At 32.4% G+C, this 23373-nt stretch overlaps 2 protein-coding genes across 2 annotated transcripts; both read right to left on the bottom strand.

Moving 5' to 3' along the window:
• Window positions 1-1912: 1912 nt before the first annotated feature.
• On the bottom strand, window positions 1913-5901 carry LOC110621168 (protein EIN4). The gene is made up of 2 exons (XM_021765298.2): window positions 3259-5901; window positions 1913-2701 (listed from the first exon to the last, which is right to left on the bottom strand). Exons 1-2 carry the CDS (start codon window positions 5008-5010, stop codon window positions 2159-2161), a joined length of 2295 nt encoding a protein of 764 aa, XP_021620990.1. The 5' UTR covers window positions 5011-5901; the 3' UTR covers window positions 1913-2158.
• Window positions 5902-13987: 8086 nt separating this feature from the next.
• Window positions 13988-20973, bottom strand: LOC110621821 (AT-hook motif nuclear-localized protein 14). Its single transcript, XM_021766127.2, has 6 exons — window positions 20571-20973; window positions 18429-18481; window positions 17161-17292; window positions 14880-15032; window positions 14452-14749; window positions 13988-14377 (listed from the first exon to the last, which is right to left on the bottom strand). The coding sequence occupies exons 1-6, from the start codon at window positions 20923-20925 to the stop codon at window positions 14313-14315; spliced, it is 1056 nt and encodes a 351-aa protein (XP_021621819.1). The 5' UTR covers window positions 20926-20973; the 3' UTR covers window positions 13988-14312.
• Window positions 20974-23373: the final 2400 nt, after the last annotated feature.

Raw genomic sequence — 23373 nt, 5'->3', positions numbered from 1 at the left:
AATTTAAAATTTTAATTTAATTTTTTATTTATTTTGGTTTAATTTAATTTTTAATTTTAAAAATTAATAAAAAATTTATTAAAAATTTAAATCGATCAAATTAAATCAAATCAAACCAATTCAATTTAATTTAATTATTAATTAAAATTAATTTAATTTAATTTTTATAAATATTAAAATTTTAATTTTTAATTAATTTAATTTAATTTAATTTTAAATTAAATCGATCAAATCGTCCACCCTAACCTTCCTAACCAGATTCGCTTGGGAGGAAAGGCAGTGGTATTTTCTCAACCTGAACGAAGGTGATTGGTATTTACTCAATTATAATATTAGATCCAGTTAACTAGTGAAGTAGACCAACGTATCAAACATGTAAATCCATAATAATTAATTTATTATTATATATAATTTAAAAAATATTAATATAATTAAAATAATAAATTTAACCCATACTAAACAAAGTGTTTTATAACAAGAATAAAAAAATATTATTTTCAAATAAAAATGACATGTATTTAAGATAAATAAAAAATAAAAGTAATTTTATATTTATAAGATGAAGAAAATATTATGCAATATCGTTTTTATATATAAAACAGTGCATAATAAATATAATCTCATATATAATAATTATTTATTATATATTATTTTGTGTATTAATTTTGGACGGAAAATGCCAGGGAGACAATGCTAGTTCCAAAGGCCATGGGTCCCACCTACTCTCATCTCTTTTTCTCGACGGGTCTCCGTATGACTTTAGGAGAAAACGTTAAAGGCTTTTAGGCCACCTGGAACTGGGCTCTCCCTGTCCAGACCATGGTCATGGATACGCACAAATTAAACTAATTAAGGATAACAATAAACAACATATTCCTACAAATAATTTTATTTAATTAGAGAACTCATCTCAAATTTAATAAATAATAATATTCTACATATTTCAAACTTACTTATTATTATTATTATTATTATTATCTAAATAGATTAATTTTATATTTTTAATTGGTCATTAATTTAAAAATATGTTTTATTAATAATTTTATAAAAACGACTTCAAAAAAATATTTTTATAAAAAATATCAAACTTTTTATTTAAAATATAATATGCATCATTAAAATATTATTATTATAATATTTAATTTATATTTTATTAATCTAACAAACAAAATTTAAATTTGGTAACATATGCAAGGGGAAGCATTCTTGTTCTGGCGGAGGAATATAAATGCAGAGCAACCACTTGGGAAGAAACCAAAATCACAATAGAATTTGGCTTAAAACAGTTCTGGATTTTCACTATGGATCATCTTCTATTGGGTTTACTCAGCCTTGCAGCTGTAGGCCCAAAACCCAGCAAATTAAATTTACTTAAAAAAGAGAATTTGACCTCAAAATCAAACTGAACTATTCACTGATTTAGATTTAATTTCATGTTAATTAGATAAATTAAATGAAGTCTGGTCTGACTTATGTTACTTGGACATAGAATGGGTTGAGGGTCAGAATATTGGAAGCATTTGGGCCCATGACATTTCTCCAATTCCAAGCTTTTGTCCAAATTTACTCTCTTCACTCACTTTCACGTGTCCCACAGCTGCTTTACAACATTGCCACTGCCCTGCCCTTTTTTAACACCAAAGCTTGCTACCTTTTCAAACAAATGCGAGGGGACATTTAGCCCTTTTTTTCTAGAAGAAAACTTCTGTACCACGAACAGTTAAGGCGGCAGCTGGAAAGATCACTATCAGAGAGCAATGTTTCATATAATACGTTTGATCAGCCAAGGATAGTAAGCTAGCCATCGTTTCAATTGGGAACTATTTACAAACACCTACCAGTCATGTTTTTCTATATAATGTCAAATAAAGTTCTGTTCATGATGAGATACATGCATATGCCGTTGTCTGTCTTGTCTCAATTCCACTGCTCATTAATGCTGTCAATCATATCAACTATCCTTTGTTTCTCTATCAGACAAAACCTTGACTAGTTTTTCACATGAAAGTCATAATTCATTCTTCTGTGAAGTTCTAATCATAGAGCTCAATTTGAGAAAATGATCAGCAAAAAAATGACAGTTTACATTTTGTATACCCTTGTGTAAATGTATGCCTGAAGGTGAGATGACCAATGCGCCACGAGAATTTTCTGGCTCTTACAACCCTTCACCTGCTCTTTGCAGAACTCTTCGAAGCTCATCGGCCATTCCTTGTAAGAGGACAGGTTTTCTGATTACTCCGTTCATTCCCATTTGTAGGCATCTTTCCCAAACATTATCCTCAGCACTGGCAGTCAAGGCTATAATCAATGGCCAATTACGACTTCGGAACTTTCGGATTCTCATTGCTACTTCAAAGCCATCCATTTCAGGCATCTGAAGATCCAAAATAACTACGCCAAGAGAATTTTCAGCAGAACTAAGCGCGCTGAGGCATTCAAACCCAGATGCAACAGCAGTCACTTCACAGCCTAGCTTCTCAAGCAGCTTCTTGGTCACAGTTCTGTTTACATCATCATCGTCAGCAAGAATAACTCGGAGGCCTCTGAATATAGAATTGGAATTTGGTTGTTCTGAGGTAGTTCCAGCGGCAAATATGGCTCTTCCATAAGAAGGTCGGGTTTGAAACCTAAGAACCAGAGTCATGCTCTGTGCTAAACCCACAGAGTTCTGCGATATCCAGATATTACCTTGCATCATCTGCACATACGAAATCATTTCTTTGCTTAGGAGATGCATTAAACAGTTGAGCCTAAATTATTGATGCAATCTAATAATGCAATGAGTTAAATTTTGAACAAATTCCTTGTGGCAACTGAGATTTGCTTTGATGAAGGTATGAGTTTAATTCCATTTAGTGAGTTTATCAAGTCTTGACTTGCATTTGTATACATCCATAGATGACTTGTCGACCAGTAGGAAGAAAAAGTCATGTATTGCAAAGGCTTCACTAGTTTCTTGTATGGATGCCTCAAAGGAAAAGAAAAATTACTGTCTAAAGCAAACAAGAAAATGTCAAATTTCCGGACAGAAATGACTTCAAATTTTTTTATATAGAACTAGCAAAAAAGATTGTCCATGAAAGAAGTCGCATATCTACCATGAAATGAAAATGGGTAAAAAAAAAAACCAATAAAGCACAAATACACTTTGAGAAACAAAAAAAATATTCATCTTTTGATATCATTGATCAACATGACAATATCTCAATCCTATGGGTTTCCTAATCACATTAGACAACATTTCAGAGTGCTCACCTGCACAAGCTTTTTGCACATGCTGAAGCTCAAGCCTTCCTTAACTTCATCGCTGTTTTGCCTTCTTCCGGAAGAATGTGCGGTTGAGACAGATCCATCTGACAAAGAACTTGTCTCCTTAATCTCGATCTCAAACTTGATCAACACAAACTCCTCAGGAGCATTTGATTTCCACATCCCCAACATTCTATCATTCTTGCCCTCACTACTACTCTCTGAGAAAACCCGATATATGACAGTTCCACCTGCATCGTGGGCATTCAATAGATATCCAACCATATGCAGAATCACTTGAAAAGCCCTCCGCTCGTCTCCTATCACTAAATCAGGCAAAGAACTCTGAACATCAATTTCAAAACCAAAGCCTTTATATGCACAAAAGCACTTAGCAAGGCAAGAAGCTTCCTTGATCATGGAGTGTAATCGGAAAGCCCTCACTTCTAATGAAAACCTTCCATTATCTTTTGTTGATATCTCCATCACATCATTTATCAAAGTCGATACAACATTGCTGGTTTTCACCAATGTATCAATAATAATCCTCTGTTCAAAGCTCATGTTCTCATCTTGGAACATTGAAAGTAGACCTGAGATCGAGTGCATTGGCCTCCTCATTCCATGACTCATAACCTTCTGAAAGGAGTTCCTTGCCTGGCTTGCCATCATAGCATTCTTCCTAGCTTGCTGCAACGCACGATTTTGCTCGCTCAGCTTCTCTCTCATTAGCTGAGATTCTTCAAGAACTGAAGCATGAGATAATGCCACAGCCACCTGATCAGCAACAACTTCCACTATTTCCATTTCCTCATAGGTCCAAGCCCTAGAATTCATGCCTGGAAGAACCAAAACAAGTATAGCATAACAAGTATCCACTAGTTCAGGTGTGCCCCCTTTGAAATTTGAAACCTGAAGCATTGGCATCCGAATTGCTGCCAAAGCACCTGCCTCCTCAGACCCACCACCACTTGCCACCCCAAGTGCTGAATCTGGCCTCAAAATCTTTACCCCCTTGGCATCTTTTATCTCTAACACATCCGGGTCATTGACAGGAATAGAAAGGTGATAATGCTTACCGCTTGGTTTCAACTCGTGGGTGAGATTCATCTCTGTTCTATTCTCATTTGGCATCCATACAGCACAATTATGCAAATCCAAAGTCTTAGAAAGCTCAACCAAAGTTGTATACAATATGGTATGCTTATCAAGCGACTTCCTGATCTCTCGAGTAAGCATTCGAACGTGCAAACTCGCTTCCTTCTGCTTTTTCATCATTCCCACTTCTTGATCTAACTCCAACACATTTTGCTTCAAGAAAAGCTCTCTCACTTTCCATTTCAGGAGAAGAGGAATCAAAGTCAAAAGGGTTATAGCAGTAGCACATGAAACCAAAGCAGTAAGGAATTTAGCAACAGTGAGAGACAGCATCAATTGAAATGAGTGAGGCCCATAATAAGTCCATCCAGTGAGCAAATGCGTCAACCCACAAAGGACTATGAAAGCTATGAACTGAAGCAAGACCCATTTAAGTGGAAAGTTGGAGCAGCTAACAAAGTAAAGAAGCTCGATAGGAATTGAGAAATAGGCTACTGCAATTAAGAAATCACTCACCTTCTGACACTCAAGAATGCTATGCACGCTCCAAAAGCCCTCATCATCGCAGTTGCAGTTAACAAATTCATGATCAAGGGCAGAGACAGAGATCATAATACATGATATGAGAAAGAATAGTCGAGAAGCTAATGCTCTTAACATTGCACCCAAGTCAACAACACTTGCTCAACACATTCTTGTCAAAGTTCCTCAATCTTAGAAGCCCCTTAGATTCTAGAATTGATAGTAGCAGAAAAGGGCATGGCCTTACAAATCCCACCAATTATTGTAAAACCATCAGAAGGAGTTCAAGATCCAAAACACTCACCTCTATTTTTCAGTACAAAATAACATCAGCATCTTCTAAATTTCAAGATCTTGCTCAACGGCCTGCTTAGAACTCCATAATATCAGAATAATTCTCTATTTTCTCCACATTTATCTTCTGCCTTGTACTTCTTATTACTTGTTTCTCTAATGTTCTCGAGTTTTGCACCAAAGAACAACAAAATAGAAAAAAAGAGAAAGGGAGAGAAATCTAAATTGAAAGAAACTTACAGGAAAAGAAGCAAATGACAATGACAAATTAGAGATGGAGAAACATCCACGAAAAAGGGGAGCTAAAAAGAACACACCTTGTGCCTCCCGTGTGGCAAAACCATCCAAAATATCCAAGCTTTATCAATCTCCAATACCAAAATTAAATCTTTTAGATTTCTGATAACTTAATTTCCCTCTTGAATCATCCCCAGAAAAGAAAAACAAAAACCCGTTTTCTCATTAAAAAAAAAAAAATCAAAGAAACAAAACCCACTTTAAAAAAAAATTCAGCCACTTAAGAGAAAAACAAAGAATGCAGATATTGAGCTGAGCTATGAGCCTATGACCCACAGAAGAGCAAGAAGAAGCAGAAGAAGGAGGAGAGAATATATATGTGTTGAAGAGATCTTATTAGAACACCCCTCTCTCTCCCTCTCTCTCTCTGTCTCTGTCTCTCTATCTTCCTTCTTTCTGTTGAAAGAGAATGTAGAAACAAGTGTCTGAAAGTGGTTAATTTTTTTTCCCCTGAGGAGAAGTAAGGGTTTAAGCATTGGGACCCACAAATTGTATGTGAAGAGAACCTAGTCGCCCTTCAGTTTCTGGCCCCTTAAAATATCATGTAATCCTATTCACTATTACTGTAATTTTTCCTTTATTTAATTATTATAGCTTTTCTTTTATTAATTATTACTTTATTTTTGTGCATTGTTTTCTTATTTTAACGGACATGATTGGAGAAAGATCTTTCGTAATCAAATTGGCACTTCTGGATCCTTGGCTTTATCAACCTTTTCTTCTTTTCTACCCAAAAAAAAATTCTTTTTTCTCTTGTTTGTTTCTATTTATTAATTTCTAAGTTTTCATAAAGTTTTTTTTCCTCTATCATATATAAAAAATGCAAAAATAATTTTATATGATATATGTGATTTCACCATTATATTAAATAAAAACCACTCTCTATAAATCTGAAATAAAAATATAATTTTGTAAAATTTAATTCTATTATTTAATTTATAATTTTTTTCTGATGATGTCAATAACGCTAAGAAAAACGCTAAGAAAAACGGCGTGCGACATAAAGGAGAGGGCTATAAATATATTTGTTTTGTTTTGTGATGCACAATACAACAAAATCTTTAGAACGTCAGTTGATGATTTGTTCGGCCCAATTTAAAATTAAATTAAATTAAATAAATTAAAAATTAAAATTTTAATATTTATAAAAATTAAATCAAATTAATTTTAATTAAAAATTAAATCAAATCGAATCGATTTAATTTGATTCGATTCGATTCGATTTGATCAATTTCAATTTTTAATAAATTTTTTATTTTTTATACTTTATTTTTAATATTTTAAAATTGGGTAAACTGTAATTTAGTCCTTCTGATTTAGTGAAATGCAACATTTCGTCCCTCTGTTTTAAAAAATCTTTAATTTAGTCACTGTAATTTTTAAAAATTATGCCATTAGTCCCTCCCGTTAGATTTTTAGTTAAATCACCGTTAATTTTAGTTAAAAAGACTAAAATACCCATTCTCTCTCCTTCCTCTTCCTTTTCTTCTTCTTCTCCTTCCCGATCTCCTTCTTCTGCTTCTTTTTCTTCTGCTTCCCGATCTTCTTCTTCCCGATCTTTCATAAAGCTGTTGTCCCAGCTAAGTCCTCTCCCACAATTCAGATCTTAAGTTCCACATTCCTGCGTTGTCAAATGTCAAGAAGACTGTTGCCCATGATTTTGGAAATACTTGCACTGTTGTCCTGCTAACTGCGTCGAGAAGATTGTAGTGCTTCCTCTTTTCAGGTGCCTATGTTCCAGACTCCAGTCTGTTGATCATTTGAATTCGTTAGTTATATTTACCAGTCGATTATGGGCATTCATCAATTGAAATATGTATACTTACGCGACTGTGAAAAACGAATACCCATCTAAATGCCATGATTGCATGGCTTCCTCATGATTCTCAAAGATGATTTCCACAAAATTTCTGAAAGTCATGTTGAGGACAATGGGTTCTATCACAATCTCACCGATTTTAACAATAACAGTGAAGTCATCCTCAGAAGCATCATAAGGGACAGGAATGAGCAAACGACTGTTGATATGAAGGCCACCAAATGCACCATTTGCTTTGTGAATCGATGTGCTTGGGTAGTAAAGAAAGCTCCCAATTTGGTCCTTGACTTGAAAATGATAAGTGTGGTTAGTTCCAGGGGGAATTGGGCAGTTGGTTCCAAGCACACCCTCCTGCCAAGAATTCTTCCTCTGTTGGATGCCGCTCCTGCAAAAAATTCAATCAAGATATAAACATCCCAAATTCTATGCTGAAAAAACAAAACAGGAAACCAAAGATTATATCATGTCAAGAGAAAAGGCTCGTCAAGATTATTGAAAAGATTGACAACAACATTGTTGTTGCTTGTGGAGTTTATGACAGGCCCTGGAAATTGATCGTTGATGAGAATCACTTGCTGTGGTTTTCCCAGAGGAAGAGGAAGGAGAAAGAGAGATAATGTGTATTTTAGTCTTTTTAACTAAAATTAACGGTGATTTAACTGAAAATCTAACGGGAGGGACTAATGGCATAGTTTTTAAAAATCACAGTGACTAAATTAAAGATTTTTTAAAACAGAGGGACAAAAAGTTGCATTTCACTAAACCAGAGGGACTAAATTACAGTTTACCCTTTAAAATTTAATTAAAATATTTTAATTTTAATATAATTTAATTTTTTTATATTATTAAAAATAATATATTATTATCACTGATCAGTTCATTTTTATTTTTTAATTTTTTTTATCAAAACTGAATCGAATTAAAATAACTAAAATTTTTAAAATTAAAAATTAAACCGAATCGAATTAAATAAAAAACTAAACTAAAATTTAAAATTAATTCAATTGGATTAATTTTTTTAATTTGAACCTATGACCACTACGCATTAAATCAACTCCCCATTCCCCTAAGTGCATTTCCAAATCCTCAATTTACGGGATTTTCCTATTGAATTTTTTTAAAAAAAATTAAATAAAAAAATTAATTAATAAATTTTGTAATATTATAAATATTAAATAATAAATTTACAATAAATTTATTAAATGCTTAGCATTTAAAACGGATCATTATGTTTAACGCAATAATTTTCTGAATTAAATATAAATATAAAATGAGTAGTTATGGTAGTTTCCTTGCGGCAGGGCACGCCGTTCCAGGGCCATTTGCAAACGTTGGATGGTCTAATCTGATGTGGCGAAGATGCCAAGTAGCTATTATATAGGTGCTTACGTGGACATCCTGCCGTTACCAACAATGGCCGTTGTTCATCCAATTGAGTTGACTCAGACTCGCCACCACCAAATATAGCAAAAATCATATCCACATCGTCTCACATAATTATTATATTAATTTTAATATAGATTATATATTTATTTGTATTTAATATAATAATATAATATAAAATATATACATGCATTTTGAGAATATAAATAAATATATTCTTTTAAATTTTTTTTTTATATATTTTAAAAAAGCTATGTCTATTCCTCATGTACCTCCATTGGAAAACTGGGAAGAAGCATCTCGTCAGAAAACGGGGAAGAAGTAATCACGTGGCGCACGTGACGTTGACACCGTGGAGATTGGAGAAAGACAACTGGTCGTTGAATTTAGTAAAATTTATTTATTTTTACTATAGAGAGAAGATTCACTCTGCTCACTTACATGACACCATCCTATGCCTCACCAATGTTTTCCTGAATTTGGTTCACTGTAGGTTACATTTAATCTCTCTCTTTCAAAAAAAAAAAAAAATCCTTTTTTTAATATATACATTTTGAAAATGCAATTGCATAATTACAAAGCCTTCAAAACCCTATGAATATGTAATTTTAATTTTTGTTACATTATTAGATTTTAATAGCTGATCTAATAAATTTTATCTTCACAAAAAAAATATCATAGCTATAAATTAATTTTCTCTTCACAAAATTTTATCCAATTTTACAATTTTTGCATAAAATTTATTTTATGATTATTTAACCTAAAATTAATTTTTTCTAAAAAAATATTAATCATAATTACTATCTAAACCAACGAGAATATTCCTATTAGGAGAAAAAAGATAATTGATTCAAACTGATTAACAAAACTAAAGCAATTAAATTCTATCATTCTACTCTTTTTTAAAATTTAGATTCAATATTTTAAAAACATTTTCTTTTTTCATTTCGGTTAATTCGTTAAAAATATTTATTAATCGAACCAAACCGATTTCCTTGTGTAACCCACTACCATTTTGAACCTAGGTATTTATATTAATGTAAACTTTTCACACACTTTCCCTTAAGAGTGTGCAATTCTGATGGTGGATTGTGTCTATCTAGGAATTGGAACCAATAGAAATTTCATACAATTTCAATTTCGCTCTTTGTTGTTCTTCCATTCCAATTTAGTATGATCATCAGTTGTTTATTTCAATACAATTGGATATGATTTTAATTTAATTTTTAATTTTTAAAATAAATATATATAATTTTTTTTATAAAAAGTCATACTTAATTAAAATTAATTATTAATATAATATATATAAATTATTTATGAATTATATATATATATATATATATACACAAAATTAGCGTTAAAACAATAATATAAGCACATCATTAGTATACCTTTTAATTACTGTTTTATTATATAATCTTCGATCATAGGGAACATATGTAATAAATTATCAAATATACTTGTAATTGGAAATGAACAAATAATTTTGTATTTATAACTAAATTAAATTTAAAGATAATTAAATAATAGATAATAATAGCATGTAAATTTAAATACTTAAGTGTAAATATATTATAATATTAGTGTATATAAATATATTATAATTATGTTCAAAAATTATAATATACCTTAAAATATGTTTAGTTTTATGACCGTCCAGACGTCCGGGTTTGATGAAATCCAAACTAGATGTGTTGGGTTTAAGTCTTAGGAGGGTTAATATGTGGCTCTAAGCCCCTTAAGAAATCAGGATCAGTTCAGACAAATCGTTCTGGACGGGCATGTACTAGTAGGATTCTAACTTCAAATACTCACTATTCTGCATGAAAAAACAGATCCTGTGATATTCGGAATGGTGTTCAGGTGGCGCAGATAAAATTAAATGGCCGTTTAACGATAGAAAAGGACACAGTATATCCGCACGTACTATATAGTTATGGGCATAGGACCACGATTACACATCATTAAAAGACAAAATGAAAAGAGAATAAAGAGAAAAACGAAATCCAAATTTACAAAAATATACCTGAGTCTAGACTCATTCTTGAATCTCATACCTGTGCCTTCCTCCGAGCTGCTATTCGTGGACTCACTAATCACGATAAGTTCTTTGGGGACTTCCTTTGGAGTATGTGGAGCCTTAGAAGAGGCCAGCGCCTTGGGAGGGACCGATGTCTTGGAAGCCACAGAACGAGAGCCTTCCAACAATGGCACCAAAGCCAAAGAAGGTGTAGGGGTACGAGCAGAGGGGCGAGCTGACGATGCAGAAATCACGACCTATAAAACCTCATTGGCCCCATTGACGACAGACTTGTTGGCCTTGAAATTGGCCAAGGTATCTTTCATACTCTCCCTGGATAAGGTGAAGTTCTTAGGAAGCTTAATGGTACCCAATAGTACATCAGAGGCTGAAAAAGAAAACTAGATTAATCAGAGTTCAAAATAACAAAAGAAGAACACATAGAGAAAAAAATTAAAAGGTACCAACTTACTGGCAGGCCTGTAGGTTGGACATAAATATGCACTTTTTAACATCATATTTCTTCCTTATGTCAGTTGAAGAAGACGGATTTGGTCCACTAGAGTTAATCTAGAGAATTCGTTACAGTCATGAGGAATCTCCCCTAGGAGAGGTCAATATTCCAATTAATCCCTGAGCTCTCATTTTGCTCGACAACCATAAAATTATGTGTCCAACCCTTAATTGAGTCCTTATATTTTGCGAATATAGACAATACAACTCGAAAATCGAAATAATAAAACCCATGGTTAGACCTAACGAGGAGAAAGAAAGTACAAAACAGCTTGACAGAATGGACAAAACTCAACACAGACAAACAGACTCGAAATAATATATGAACAATATAGAGTTAGAAGACAACATTCGAGGAGTCACCCTAAAATAATGAAAACTGTAATGAAGGAGGTAAAATGTAAGGTCACTCCGAATTCATACTGTTTGACAAAAAAGACCAAATTATGCTTCTGCTGAGTGTCTATAAGGCCCACCGGTGGTGGGTTAAGGAGAACAATACGCTCATTAGGTAGGGAGGCCCTAATTTTAAAGATCGAGGTATCAGCAAGGTCGCGGGAGAAAAAATGAAAAAAAAAAAGAGTGACAAAAGAAGTCAGACCGGCTATCTTAGAAATCCTAATAAAAGCCATGAGAGGAGCAAGATGTACCTCATATCGAAAATCAAAGATTATGGGAAAGAGAAAGAGCAAGATAGCAGAAACAGCGCAAAAGACAGAGCAATGAGCAAAAGCACAAATTTGAAATGGAAACAAGCACGTTTTGACAGAACCCTCCTAGAGTCGCGTAGTAGAAATTGGGATCTTAAAATTTATCTCCTCATAAATCATGGAATAATTAATAAGCAGGTAAAGGGGTACTTGATAACTGCCGAACTCCAGACGTCCAAACTAGATGGATCGGGCTTAAGTTGTAGGAGGGCCCAATACGTGGCTCTAAGACCCCTACATGATCAGGGCCAGTCCAAGCGAACTGGATTGGATGCGAATCTACTCATAGGATCCTAGCCCCGAATGTCCACTATCACACACAAAACAAATAAACTCTGTGATGTCCAGAACAGTGTTCAGGTAGCGCAGGTAGAATTAAATGACCACCTGACAAAAGAAAAGAGCACAATACATCCGTAATGTGGTAGAAGGGTATAAATATGGAAGGTATAAATATAGAACCAGCGTTACACTTAACTAAAAAATAAAATAAAAAAAACAAGCTTATAAAAATATAAGCTGAGTCTTGAATCTCATTTCAACTCACTTTTCTTTCGTTTTCTCTCGCACAAATGGAAACTATGACCACCTACATTAGTTTTTTAATTAAATATGTATCTGGACCTTTATTTTATATTAATTTATTAAATATTTGAATTAAAATTATATTTATTGAATTTCTAAGCTTACAAAAATTTTAACAATTAAATATAAATAAACCATATCATTAATAATTTATAAAAATAAAATAAAAATAATTCAATTTATTATTATCTGCACTCAAAATCTTACTGATTTAATTCTAAATTTTCATGAAACGGCAAAAACATTCTTCTACAACTTTGTCCATTTATAAAAATTTAGAACGTATTCAGTAAAATTTAAATTGAAATTAGTAATACATATCAAATTTTTATTTTTTTTAATAAATTATAAAAAAATATGACTAATTTGTGCTTAATTATTATAATTTTTATATGTTGAAGTATTGAGTAGATTACGATTTTATTCAATGGATTAATTCTAGTTAGTACAAAGGTGTAAAACATATATTATAGATTATGATTTTGTTCAATAAATTAATCCCGATTAACACTGAGAGGTAAACATATATTCAGTTTTAATCCTGTACTCCGCTTCTTTTTTTTCATCATCATCACAGATATATGTATTCCATGGCGTTGATTTCTGGATCTCACAATCTCCGCAATTGCTATGTCATTGCATTCGTAGATCTGTTGCTGCAAGTTCTTCATTCCTACACCGCATACTCCTTATGTCGTTCATGCCTAAGGTCCTCTGAGAGTCGCTAATAAATATAGCTCCAGAAGATTAGGCCTACACATCCAATATCTCAAGTGTAGTTTACGAAATTTCTTTAATTTGAAAATTTGTGATTTATTTAATTGTTGAAGTAAAAATTTGTGTTTGTTTGGACTTTATTTTTTCTGTGTTGAGAAATTGTTGGAATTTTCTTACAGATAAACACATGTTGTATTTTTGAGGAAAGAGCAGATGATTTGGGTTAAATATAGTTTTTTTTTTTAAATTTTTTTTTATATACTTTGAATCAATTCAATTTGATTCCATATATATTCCAATTCGATTTAACTTACTGATGAATTGCACATTCATACAAGATAATATTAAAGTAGCAAACAAAAAATAAAAAGTGGGGTTCCAAGCTTAGTTGCGTGATTAGATTGCGCATGATAAAATATGATGCTAAGCCTGCAGAAGTCTCTGCCTTCCTCTGGTTTTCTAAGCAAAGCAGTGGCAAACACTTCATACCTCCACCAATATGTGGATAGTGCCTCGAAATCCACAGATGACGGTGCATAATTGCCAGTTCCATTTCATATGGTGGTGTCAAGTCGAAAAACTGAATTTAGCATACAATCAAACAAACAAGATTTGACTTCACTGCAATAAATATACAAAACGACAGACAGAATATATTCTACAGCACTAAAGCTCAACCTGAGTAACGTTGGGTCATCCCTTTCACACAACATGCCTTAATAACAGTGATTATCTTGTGTTGCATTATTCAAACCTTTTCCCCGATGGAAGTTTCCATTAAAATTCAATTCAATCTATAAAACATGAATCAGCCAATGACTTCAGGATGCATAACAAAATCTTGAAATGTGGAGACTGGAGAGTAGCAAATATTTCAATGGTACATGCACTGACCAAGAGATTATTAAGGCCAACATTTCTGATTTAGAGGATAATTTAAGAAAACACAAGTTAACAGAGTTAAAAACTGCAAGTGACCTGTACAGATATACCCATGTTACATTCCCAAGGAGATGAAAAAAAGTTGTACATGTATTTCTCTTGTCAAATTACCTTGCTCTTTAAGAGAGAGAAACGGTGATTTGAAGCTCAAAACTGATATTTAGTCCGGAAGTTGTTCATAGTCCCCATTTTCCGGAGATTGGTATGCTCCATGACCTACTCTTCCTGAAAAAAACACAGCATGTTAATCTGTCTTCCTCCCTTCCAGTTTCTATTCCGGAGGGAAAAATAAATAATACCTGTCAGTTCAAAACCGGCATTTACTCTAGGATCTGGACCACTCAGCCAATCTGGGGTCCTTGAAGGTGCCACATGCATGCCTCGAGGATGAATCATGAAAGGATTTCCTCCAATATTCGCATGATCATCATTTCCCGTGACTGGATTCCTCCCAGATGATTCAACTGGAGAAAGGAATCCAATATTTGAAATCGATGCCCCTCCAACTGGAGAAGGCAACTTGTTGGTAGACGCATCAACTTTCACACCACCGCTAGCATCCTTCTTGTTGTCAAGCAGAAATGTACCAACAATGACCTGTAGATGTCTAACTACTAAATTATATTTACAAAAGGCCTGTAAAACTATTAAAGATATAAATTGTGCTGGCTTATAATCATAGATAAGCATCAGATTCTTGTTCCAAACAATTATATAAAAGAAATACCTGAACAGGGCCACCAGCTGTTAGAGGTCCACCAACACCTCCTCCAATGAGTTGGCCATCTGTATTAGATAGGCATACACTGAGACCACCAGTTCTCCCTCCAATATCAGTGCGCACATATGATCCAGAAATTGAAATGATCTCAAACCGACCCTGATGTAAGAGTAAGTGGAAAACAATTAATTCTGAAAGTAGTAAAGTACATAAATTATCTCGTGTCAAGGACTTTAAACCATGCTTCAATTTGTTTCAGAGCAAACAAAACAATCTACTAGGTAAATGCACAATCCTTTATGCAAATAGAAAACTGGTACTTATTTTTGACAAGGATGCATTAAGAGAGGGTATCTTTGGTCAGAACACAAAAAGGGTAAATTTCAACACTCCATCTACAAAGCAATCTCGTATGCCAATTTGAGTAATATATCAAATTAATTTTCTTTTGAATCTCTCAATCTACGGTAACATAATCTTGCATGGCAATGGCATATCATCCACTGAGCAATGTAACTACACTTGCACCAAGCAGGTCTGACCCCAAGAGCAAACTTGTTCCCCATACAGTCACTCAACTGGTCATTAGATCTTAAAATCATCAGCTTCACTTGTTTCTTAAAAGTCATTAATTTTTTATTTCTGAAACAACAAAAATCAAATGAGATGAAATTCCCAAATGTTTAGATTTCAGGATTAGTAACCGTGGACCTTAGCATATTTAACATTATACTTTCCAAGAATAATTCAACTTTTTGGATAGTAACACATAATAATTCTAAGATGAATACAAACAAGATTTCAGATTTGTTTGTCAGAACTCATGACCCAACTTTCGTTAGACTCCTATCTTTTGCAGTTAGTTTCTATTTCTCCCCACCCTCCACCCCTTTTTCTCTCTTTAATACCAGAATGAATATATTGAGATAATTTACACAAACAGTACATCAACTTAGGGGTCTGTAACAATAAGGTACCTAAACTTTATTTTATCATGTAAACCCCCTCAATCTCTATTTAACATAAAACTCCTTTTAACCTATAGCAGATTTTCAGGTTGCCTTTGTTGATGTGACACCCATTAAATTAAAATTATAACACTTGACTAATGTGGCATTAATTAAAATTATTTAACCAATTAAAAAAATATTTTTAATCAACTCTATCTCTCCTTTGACTTTCTTCCTCTCCATTTACATATCTCCTCCTCCAATACCCATTTGTCTATGTAAACAATACCCATTTGTCATGATTGGCAGACAATGTTTCCTGAGATTGAAAATAAATCAACAAAGTTCCATGAAATTTGTGAGATTGGACTTGTAGCCAGGTACTTGTCTCTATGGTTACACTTCAATGTCTAGAAACCTCACACTAATCTATGGATGCCCATGGTGGATCCAACGTTGAGTTATGCCTTTGCATGCAAGCTACAAATGCTTACAATTCCTATGCAGATGAAATCACCTACAAAAACCAAGACTTGTAAAGTATTGCAGAGCTCACCTTACAAGTCTGGTTTCACAGGTTACAGTTGGAGTCAAGGAACCGCACAGGTTCTGACTTGTTGCTCTTCATGAGCTCTGGAAGTACCAAAAGGAACAGAGTCCTGATATGAGAACTCCCCTTCAAGGGCCTGGTCCACAAGATCGCACAAGACTTCAAGATGTGACCGATGAGATTATTGTAAGAAAGATCAAGAATATTAAGCCTATGAAGCAACAAAATATAAGGAGGAAAAGATCCAGAGAATGAATTGTGGCTCCGGAAGAGGGATTTCATGTGAACAAGAAGGGAGAGATCGGGAAGGGGACTGGAGAGAGAGTGATTATAAAAAATAATTCGTTTAATTAATTAATTTTTTAAGGAGAGATCAAATATATCTTTTTAACTAATAAGTGCCACGTTAGCAAAAATACATGGAAACTTGCTATTGTAGGTTAAAAGGGGTTTTGCGTTATATAAATCACAGCTGAATGGATTTTAAGTGATAAATGAAGTTTGGATACCTTACTGTTATAAACCTCCAAGTTGGTGTACCGTCTATGTAAATTACCCAAGTATATTGTTCCATGTTACAGTCTACAAGCAAGCATACTTCTAGTCAAGCAATTAATCGTGACATTAACAAAGATAACCAGAGACCATATAAGCAGCATATGTCCATGAGTTCGACAAAACTGATTCATTATGGATCCTTTTATGATGATATTTCTTCTCTGGTTTCACAATACCATGCCTAATTTCAAGTTTACGGGCTTCAAAATCAAAAGGTGAATGCACTTACCTCATATGTAATGTTGCCTCCTGAAGTTGCTGGCTGCCGGAGGGATGCATTTGAGATGGAACCAGATGCAGACAAAATGCACATCTCACGCTTACTTTGTTGCATGAACATCATAAGTTTCTGAGCTACATCCTGTTGAGCATCCACATTAATTTACTACCAAGGAATGAACAAAGAGCCATGTTGGTTTATGCATAAAACACCAATATCAGCACCCAAACTTGCTTCAGTTATTATGACAACTGAACATGTTAAGTGAATGCAAAATTATGTCTCTAATATGTGCATGGTTTGCACATTATATAACATCTAATGAACAAAAACATTCATTATACAAAGTAGAACAGGTATCCATTCAGAAAAACGGGAGAAAGTGCAACCAATCAACCAGAATGAGCACAACATTTCAAACTGTGATTGCAAAGTAGAAAGCGAAGGCAACTCTGAAGTGTAAAGTGACCAGATATGATAATCAAAATTTACATCAGAAAAAAAACGTATCTTCTAGGTCATAGACACAATATATGCAGATTTCACAACCATCTACTCATTCTCCAATTTTCCATTAATAAATGACATACTATCTTTCCATTTGAAAACTAAACACTAGAAGTTGGCCACTACAGCATTTACATATACAGATACGCAGCTACATCCTAAAGCACTTGATACAAAAAACAAAGTCAGCTTTCAAGGGAAAAAATTCTGTAACTAGAACTGGTAGTTCATAGAATCCGGAACAACATTATTAAAAGAACTATACATATAATCAACTTCTCCCAATCCTTTGGGATTTACCAACATAACATGCTGTTTATAACACAATCCAAAATCTTCCACATAGACATCCCCTAGTCAGTGTCCAGTATTACAGTACACCACATGCCTTTGTCAAAACATCGTATACTGACCTTTATAATCAGCCAAAGATATTGAACAATAAACAGAGATTCTATCTTCTCAATTACCAAGTAGCAGAAGACCATTTCCTAGACATCTAGAAGATGTAAGGTATTAATGTAAGGCAAAGGAAATAAAAAACTTCTCATACTAACTAAGGGAACCGTATATTCAACTGTCAATGATAGGTTATTTAAATTTGATTTTAAGAAAACCAGTTCAATCACACAATTTCAAAATAGAAAGTTGGAAATTGGAATGATGACACACATTTTCTTGAAAGATCATGCATGCACTACATATTCTATACACGTATTATTTGAGCAACGTGAAAGACAATATCATCGAAGACAACAAAGTTTTCATACCTCGCCTGCCGCCACAGTTATAACATGTGGAATAAAACCTTGCCCTGCGTTGCCTGCAACAACCGATAAGAAGCTGAAAAATAAGTACTCTAATTTATACTGCATCCTACAAGAAACTAGAAGTATTATTTAAAAAAGAAAAAAGCCACATAATGAATATAGCTAATATAAATACGAATAAACATTCCACTAAATGAAGTATACCATAACCAGCAATATTGACATGGTTTTTCCAATTTAACATGGCATTTGAACGAACATAAAAGTTATGGCTCTGACCAGAAATCAGCTTTAGTCACCAGTTAAAAGAATAAACTCCAACAATTTAAACAAAAAGATATTAGTGTCTTAGATAACTAATGAAGAAATATACACATTTAATCAGCAAACTATTCAAGCATAATTAAATATCACTTTCAAAAAAATATCACTAATACATATTTTCTCAAGCCTTCCAGTGTATTACAAGCTTAATTATTCTATCACTAATCCACATTACATCTTAGCATATTACTAAAATGCAATTGATAAAAATTGTTGTGTGCTACCATTGAAACCCTTGCACTACATACAAGCAAATTATATTACAAGCTTCAATAAGGTAGAAGAACTTTAAAAACCCTTCTCCAATGGTAAACATGCATTAAAACACTCAATATCTGGCAAAAACTTTAAATTGTAACAGAAGCAAATAAACTGCACCAGCCATAAAATTCCAAAGCGAAACATATATATATATTTTTAAAGAAAAAAATAAAACAAAAGCTCACAGGGGATGCAAAGAAACTATTATTCTTACAAAAGTAGGGTCAAGTAGGATACTACACCCAAGTATATGAGATTGACATGCAGTAATAAATCCCTGAAAAACTCTAGAACAACCAGAGAGTGATTATCATCCCCATTGCAGCCACCAAAATGGGAAGTTAGCTCACACAGCATGCACTGATATGACCAAATAGATTTAGTACAGAATCTTTTAACGTTTCATTTGGACCAAGAACAAACAAACTTTTCATAAAGGCATTAACTACTTGGTACAAACAATAAAGTATGACACAATGCACCAAAAATTCTTCAGAAATGCTAAATATTTGCACAATTGTCCAATGAGTAGAAACTCACAGACTCTAGATATACTGGTGTCATTTGATAAAACAACATTCAGAATCAAGTATTTAAATGAATTGCAACAGAGACACTAAACAGAACAAGCATTAAAAAAATACAAGAAATAACCAGAAATCACAGTACCAGTTGTGTTCAATTCACTAAAACAGCAAAAGCAGATTAACTAGTTGGGATTTCTTCCAAAATTAACATGTGCACATTAAATATATAAAATATGCACATAAACAGAGAATGACCCATGGATACATGTGGGAAGATCACACTGAAAAGAGAAAATATAGGTCCACATAAATGAAGCAATTAGAGCAAAAATTAAGGCTTATCACTTAATAATCACCACTACACACCAATAACAAAATGAACTTCAACATAATGTTGAATAATCACCAATCTTAAGAATTTTGCCTCTAAAACTTAAATTCTTGAAGAAATTCACAAGTAGTGACTCGGCAAATGAAGATTATTATTATTAACGTCATTGCAGAGGGACGATTAAAACTTCTTATAGGACCTCTATCCTCTTATGCAAATAAAAGGCACGCAAAGCCAGAAAGCCAGGGGACTTCCAAATCCTCCAGCAATTGAAGTGAACTTAAATTCACCAAATCTTAGACACAAATAACCAAATTGAATTCCGGATTTCAAAATGACTAAACCAGAACCTTTCCGAAAGCAGAAGGTACAACATTTCATGCCTGCTCACACAAACCGTTGAACACAAAATTCTATGATGAACAGAGAATCTGACTTCCAATTAAACTAATCAGAAAACAAATCCTTATAAATGAACTAAATTCACAATTAAACCATAAAAGATCAAAATCCTTGCGCCGAAGCAATGAGGTGTACAAAATGAACTACAAAAGTTTTTTTTTTTTTTTTCAAGCGACAAGTATGAGAGAGAGGAGTAGGAATTGCAAGAAAAAGCCAAAAATGAAGTGAATTCCGGAGCAAACCAGCAGCACCAAAGTAAGAAGATAACACTACAATAGCAGTAAGAGCAGGGACTACCAAGAGCAAACAACTGTTGAGACTTCCTCGAGGAACCCGAATACGAAGTAGCGCCTTCTCTTTTCTCCTTAGGAACAGAATTCGAAGAAGACGCCGTTTTCTTTGCTGCCAGTGCTTGCTCTGGCGTTCCGTACTTCCTCGGCCTACCTCGCTTCCTCCTGGGGGGCTCCACTGGTGCAGTGGCGACAGCGGCCGAGGATGGACCCACGGAATGAGGATAGAGCATATGAGGCCCGCCTCCACTATCGGAAGTGGAATTGGGATGTGGCGGCATAAGGCCATTGGTCGGCGAAGGGGTGGTTGTGGTGGTGGCGAAGTAGGAGCTGAGGTGGTGCTGGCTCTCGTTGGGTTCCATTTTGTACAGAGAGAGAGAGAGAGGAGAATCGTGAGATATTTTTTTAATTTTTTTTTGAGGAAATAGATTTTTATTTGTGATTTTTTAGGGTTTTTTAGAAAAAGGGGACTGATTTTCAGCCGTCGAATTACAGTTGTGTTGTGATCTTTGACTTACCTCTTTAAGGTCTTAAACGCAAGAGAGACCGATTAACGACCGTTGGATTGGCCCTTTTAGTTACCTTTGATGACTTCATTTGACCTTTTTGGGTTTTTTTTTTTTAACTCTTGGTTTTATTTATAATTTCACTTAGTAATTATTAATAATAAAATAAAACTATCACAATTTTCATGTTGATTATCACAATTTTTTATGTTGACTTTAAATTTTGTGTATATCAATTATGATTATTTTATTTTTAAACAAATCATAAAGAAACTTTAAATTTTGTATAAAGTTAAATTTATTTTTCATAAATTAATTGTATTAAAAAATAAATTATATTAATGAAAAAAAACTTGGAAAGGATATTAAAATTTAAACACTATGAAATTTGTATACTTTATTCTTAAATTTACATAAAATAATAAATATTTTATAAACATAATATTTGCAAGCTAGTTATTTGTACAAATGATTAAATTAATAAAAAAGTAATTTTTTTAAGATATTAAAAATAACACTTTAAAAATATAAAGGTAGAACAAAATTTAGTAAATAATAGAATAAATATTATTTTTTTAATTACAGTAATATTATAATTAAGTAATTTAATTTAATATTTTTATTATGCTAATTTGCAAAAAGAATAACTTGAGGTTATTTAATGTATTTTTTAAAATAGTTATTTTATATAAATTTATAAAATATAAATTTCTGTAAAATGTAATTTTCTTTTAAAAATAAAATAATTGTAATTTATTATAATCAAAGTAGCAACGAAAACTATTATTTCTTATTATTTACATTATCTACAAAATATTTTGATTTTTCAGGAGATGTGGCGTTTTTGTTTCTAGATGTTTGTGTCCGCGTGTGCTTTAGATTTGGATATATGGGTTTAAAGCGTTTTGATTTGAGATTTAATTACTGAAATAAAAATAAAAAAAAATAAAAAAAAAAAAAAAAAAACTTTACCAATTTTCATAAGAGAAAATTATTTTTTAATCTCTAAAGTTTAATATAATTAACACTTTAGTCCCTCTATTTTGGCAACCCAACACTTATGTTCATCACTTTCTCTTCTGTCCAAATTCGTAATCCTTCCGTCCAAAATAACCGTTTGGAACACGTAAGTTGATAAAATTGACCCTCATTAAAAGTTCCGCTATTTTAAAATCACAAAATTCAAACCCAATGCTTATTCACTATAGATTCTGATTCTTTTTCTTCTTCTTCGTACTATTTCTCCAACTCTCCATCTCCAAATCACTGATCCCTCATCCCTCAGTTCTCATGTCAGCTTCCTCACTATAACTCCTATCCTTTCTGCAACAAATCCCTCTCTATTTATGTTAAAGTTTATTCTCTCATTTCTCTATTGATCCTCTAAAAAAAATCTTACGATTCTCAAAGATGAAAAAAAGAAAAAAAAAAGAAAAATTAATAATATTAAAAAAAATAAGAGAAAAAAAAATCAACTATGTCAAAAGGAAAAAGGAAATTTAGAAAATATGAGGAAGAAGAAAGATTGAATAAAAGAGAGAGAAAAAAATGAGAATCAATTATAGATAAAAGAAAATGGAGAAAATATGAAAGAGAATAAAGATGAGAGATTTCACATTAAACGGGTTTTAACAAATTTATTAAGGGTATTTTTACAAATTTATTAAGGGTATTTTTGAAAAAAAATCTCACCTTTCACTTTTGATTCTTTGATCAAAACGACTATTTTGGACGAAAGGAGTACGAATTTAGACGGAAGAGAAAGTGAGAGATTTAAGTGTTGGATCGCAAAAATAGAGTAACAGACGTAATTATGTTAAATCTCATAGATTAAAAAATAATTTTCTCTATTCATATTTATGTTTTAAATTTTAAATAATAAAATTAATTCATTCACATATATTATAATTTTAACTATTACCTTTAATTAATTTCAATCAATTTTTTAATTCATTTGTTATGTCATATGGTTATTATTTTCAAATTATAATTAAAAAATTATATTAAATTTTAAATAATTAACTATAAATTACTGTATAGTCTATAAAATTTTGTTTGATGTTCTTTATTTTGAATTTTATTGGAAATAAATTTATTTTATATTTATTATATTTAATATTAAATATATAATATTGAATAATATTTATTACAAATAAATTTTTAATATTTAAATATTATATATAAATATTATATATTAAAATATTTTATTAAATATTTATGATTAACATTATAAATTCTATACGTATTTTTAATATATATAAATTTATATTCCATATTAATAATATTAAATAAAATGAGATATTA

This window comes from Manihot esculenta, chromosome 8 (genome assembly GCF_001659605.2).
Source record: "Manihot esculenta cultivar AM560-2 chromosome 8, M.esculenta_v8, whole genome shotgun sequence".
Taxonomy (NCBI): Eukaryota; Viridiplantae; Streptophyta; class Magnoliopsida; order Malpighiales; family Euphorbiaceae; genus Manihot; species Manihot esculenta.
This window is presented reverse-complemented; position numbering and strand designations above follow the sequence as displayed.